Raw genomic sequence first — 4988 nt, 5'->3', positions numbered from 1 at the left:
TATTACATTTATGAATTGTGGTGTTATAGTTATAAGTCCGATCTGCCTGATTTTTTTTCCATAATGTAGTTTAATGTGGTCTCTTAATTTAAGACTCCAGAAACACTTTATTTAGATATGTATTGACTGACTTACAGGAGGGGGCATCAAATTTGATTTGTTGATGTTTCTGCATGGTTGACAATTTTTACTTCAGCTTAATTTGTCATAATCGATGCGTTATAAGTCCCTTGTGTCTGATTTGTTTACCAGAATGTGGCTCAATGTTCTCTTAATATTAGTCTTTGGGGACACTTTATTTGAATACCTATTAACTGACTTACAGGCCCCTAAACAGGTGGTATCAAAACTGATTTTTTTATTATAAAAACTTATTATTATTATTATTATTATTATTATTATTATTATTATTATTATTATTATTATTGATAGATCCCTCCATTTCAAAAGATGTGGCATGCCGCATGCGTGAAGATTTATGGTTGCAGAGTAATGATCACTTTTCTTGAGAAGTTCAAGATCAAAACAGCCCCTATATAAGTCGAGAGTACCAAATTTTCTGGGTTTTTGGGTTCTAAAACTCGGTTCCACCTATGTATAAGTTGAGGGGGGAAACAATGTACAAGTGAAGTTTTTTATTATTTAATTAAATTTTTGCTTTTAAAGAAAGAATACAATAGCTTTAAGTACACAAACTTTTAAGAAACTCCAACTAACATAACTAACTTAACCGTTTTGAGCATTTACATGGCACATGAAGAATAAAGTGGTTTAAAGAACATAAAGCATTCACATCTTTTACACAAATAAAAGAGTCTCAATCCCAAATTTTTAGATTTCGTTACAGATTAAAAAAGTCCAGAGAAACTTAGTATCATAAAATAAACACAATTCAATTATATATAAAAATTTGTCAAATTTTCAACAAATCTTCCCTCGTTACCAAAGTTTACAAGGCAATGGTATCATAAAAACCTAAATAACGTTTTTTTTCTAGGGTTTCTTACCATTTACAGGTAAAAAGATGTCAAAAGTCATTTATACCCCCGGGTGAGGGGAAAAAACAAAAAACTTAGTAACCATTATGTGTAATCATCTGATTCCTTGGGTTAAATAACTTGAGACAAAATTGACACATTTTACATGTGTCATAAAAACTCTGGTTATGCTGAAGTGCTGGGTACATCTTCAGTGATAGAGCCGGATTTTCGGGGTGGTGGTGGGTTGGTTTTGGCGGCAGGTGGTGGTGGTGGTGGTAATGGGCGGTTTGGATGAACTTCAGTAACTTTTTCAGATGGAATATCAAACTGCAATAAATTGTATTTACATACATAGCCATTTCATTCCTCACAAAAGCTAAGAAATGAAATTCCAAGATAAAACTATGACAAAACTGCAAAATTGGTCCCTGTGGTTTGCATTTTTTCCGGGTTTTGGTCCAAAAAGTAACAAATAATGGGAAAAAGAAATTAAAAGGGTAAAATAGACTTTTCAATTTTGACAGGGACCAAATCCACAAAGAAACATGCTCAAAAGGATCATCAATCCAAATTTGTTACTCCTTCGGACCAAAGCCCGGAAAAAATGCCCAATTTTTCAGTTTTGTCTACAACTATTTATGAAAATACAAAATTAATCAAAAAACAAAAAAAAAACAAAACAAAACTGACCTTATAACCACAGCCCGAGACACAAGCATGAAAGCAATCCTGAAGACAAAGTATTAGAAAATGCAAATTTTCTTTTTTATTTTTTCTTTTAATCAGAAAAACTATTTAAATAATAAAGAAAAAAAATAAGGGCAAAATAGTCATTATGAAAACGTTTATAGAAAACTTGACCAAACTCGCAACAAAATGGAAGTCCAAACCTTTTTGGACCAAAGTGGCAATTTTTAGCTAACCACAGGGACCATTTGTGCAGTTTTGTCATTATATAATTGTTTATTTATATTTTACTTAATGTAGAAAGAATGACTTTTTACAAATTTGCCCTCATTCCCTAAAACTCATTATTATTATTAATATGGTAAAATCTTGGGTATGTTATCTCCTAAAATCCCAAATTGGTTATATGGGGCTATTTTTGATGAAATGAGGATAAGGGCATTCACGTCTTTTTACACACACAAAGTTGAAGAAATAAAAAAACCTGTGAATAAGTAGCAGAACCAGGGGAGCGATCAATGTAAGCACTCCATTGTTGGTCTTTCAAGACTGGATCTTTGTAGCATATCTCATCACACTCACTCAAGCCTAAATATATTTACACTTACACAAAATAAGACCAGTGGTGATTTACATTTTAGGTCCCTGAGTTTGGCCGATTTTTTCAGTTTTGATACCAAAAAGTTGTCTCTTGTTCCTTATTGAGGTTCTTGTAACGTTTTTATTCCCTTTTTCAAGTAAAATGACTATTTTTTTTCCTCCAAATATAGCTGATGTTTGCAATTAGAGTAAATTACACGAATGGTCCCTATGGTTTAGGGTAATTTGCATGTTTGGTCCCTAACTATTTGTTTTTGTTACGCGCTTGGTCCCTGTCTTACCTAAAAAAACTATTTTTCCCTTGATTTTTTAATCTATTTAGATTAATACACCCCCAACCCCAACCCCAACCCCACTCACCTTACCTTACGTTACCTACCCCACCAATTTTCCCTATTTTTTAATCTATCTAGTTTTTTTTAGGTGATACAGGGACCAAGCACGTAACAAAAACAAACAGTAGGGACATTCCAAGTTAAAAAAAATAAGTTAGGGACCAAGCACGCAAATTACCCCAAACCATAGGGACCATTCGTGTAATTTACTCTTGCAATGATGTTCCCAAGAATATTATAGTCAACTTACTTGGAATAGGGACCAAAAATGTTAAAAAAAAAAAAAAAAAACTCATATAAGGACCAAAACCGCAAGAGAACACTTTTTGGGATGGAAATTTTATAAATCAGCTTAACTCAGGGACCAAAAACGTAATAAAGATATATTTTAATAAAGAAAACCAATGTAGATTGACAAAAGAAAGAAGCATTACATTCTTCCCATGTATCACCATCAGCATTACACCCTTTCTTACAGAATACCCTCCCTGAAATATTCAGCCACAGGACAGGTCCCAAAGGTTATTATGAAAAAGAAAAACAAATTTATTTATATGTCAAAGGAAAATGATCAAATTAAAAAATGATTTTATATGTATTCGGAAGTATCTTAGTAACAAACAAATAAGCAAATTAGATTCAGTTGGATTTATAGGACTATTATGTGTAAATTGTTTTTAGTAGAACAACACTTGTTATGTACTAATAACTTGTTCAAACTAATGTTAGTATTAATTTTTTCCGTGTCAAGAATTAAGAATCATAAATGTCACCAAAATTGGGACATTAGTTCACAAAGAATTATAACCTTGTGAATAATAATAATACAATAATAAGAAGGAATTCAAAATGATGTAAACACAGATGGAAACAACAAACGATCATAATGTCGCATCCTACACAGCATCTAATAAAGAAACTTGAAGACAATATCATAAATACATGTAAAGCAGCATTCAGGGAAGATTCTTTTAAAAGAATGTAAGCATATAAATTTCCAATATCATTTCACAAATATTTGACAGACAGAATCAGGAAGTTTCTTTTTGAGGTTCAATATATTAACATTTCTAATAACAATCTGTGACTCCTTTTTTTCTCCATTCTACCAGATAATCCATTGAATAACATGATGTTACAAATGCAACACAAAAAATACCAATACTGAAATTGTTAATGCTAGTTGGTGTATGTGTAGAAACATGGAGTTACATACAGAAGTACCATCTTTTAACAATCCTCATGAAAACAACATAAGTTTGGATATGAATTCCAACAAAAATTTTCAAAATCGAACTTCAGTTAACATTCTAAGGAAACAAATGTTTAACTGCGTCATGACCTATAACAAGTAACCCATGAAAAAACATCCTTGCAACATCTGCGACAAAATTCCTATCAATTTCGCACAAAAATGAAAATGTAGCTAATTTATGGAAACAAGGGAGCACCGATTTCAATTCATAATCCCCCGATTATATTGGGGAAAACAAACACTGTTACAAAGCAAATATAGCACCGATTAAACTAAATATACAATGTTGCAAACATAAATACACACAGAAACCATCAATTCATGGTGTTAATCCAGAAATGGTAACGCGAATCAAGAAATATACAGGGGAAAACAGAAAACTTACAAGGAATCTGCATCAACGCTGCGTATTTATTGGTGCATTGGTTTCCGCATGGCGGTGTCCATTGTTGAGGAATCATCTTTCTCTCTAGATTCTAGAATTTTGGTCTCTTTGGTTTCGAGAGGAAGACGATGGTGGTAAATATGAGGGAGAAATTTTTGGGGGAAAGAGGTGGAAGAACATTGTAAGCGCATGGGTATTTCCGTCATTTCAGTCTAAAAGATGACGTCATATGTACCTTCGGTATTACGACCTCGACCAAACCCTTGGACAACGCATCGATCAGTTGTACCCTTTGCATAATCATGTGTATAGTTTTGTTACAATGTTACAAGTAAAATAGGTCAACGTGGGCATCAAATGGACTTTAATTTGTCCATAAATAGACTAACTTTTCCAAGTTATTTCAAAATTGGGTTATTAAAATAAGAGATTTTTTTTTATTTCATCTTTTAATTTTGATTTGGTATAAAATTTAACATAAATGATAAATATTTTTAAAACAACATCATTTTGTTAAATATCTTATTAAAATACACTATTTTGTTAAAAGAAAACCTTAGATTTGACAAAGAAAAAAACACATGATCATTTTATAGAATTTATTGTTTAAGATATTAATGACGTGTTTGGCACGGAGCTTTTGCAAGCGTTTGACAACTTCTAGCTTTTAGTTTTTGACAACTTCTAGCTTTTAGTTTTTGATTAAACGTTCAGGTTTAAAAAAAAAAGTTTCGTTTGACAGTACG

The 4988-nt window shown here is 31.9% G+C and overlaps 1 protein-coding gene across 1 annotated transcript; it reads right to left on the bottom strand.

Moving 5' to 3' along the window:
* Positions 1-872: 872 nt before the first annotated feature.
* Positions 873-4400, bottom strand: LOC145049549 (defensin-like protein). Its single transcript, XM_078997937.1, has 5 exons — positions 4243-4400; positions 3037-3090; positions 2152-2255; positions 1671-1709; positions 873-1307 (listed from the first exon to the last, which is right to left on the bottom strand). Exons 1-5 carry the CDS (start codon positions 4316-4318, stop codon positions 1164-1166), a joined length of 417 nt encoding a protein of 138 aa, XP_078854063.1. The 5' UTR covers positions 4319-4400; the 3' UTR covers positions 873-1163.
* Positions 4401-4988: the final 588 nt, after the last annotated feature.

This window comes from Lactuca serriola, chromosome 1 (assembly GCF_051521515.1).
Source record: "Lactuca serriola cultivar US96UC23 chromosome 1, Lser_US96UC23_V15, whole genome shotgun sequence".
Taxonomy (NCBI): domain Eukaryota; kingdom Viridiplantae; phylum Streptophyta; class Magnoliopsida; order Asterales; family Asteraceae; genus Lactuca; species Lactuca serriola.
Note: the sequence above shows the minus strand (reverse complement) of the source record. Positions and strands in the feature narration are given on the sequence as shown.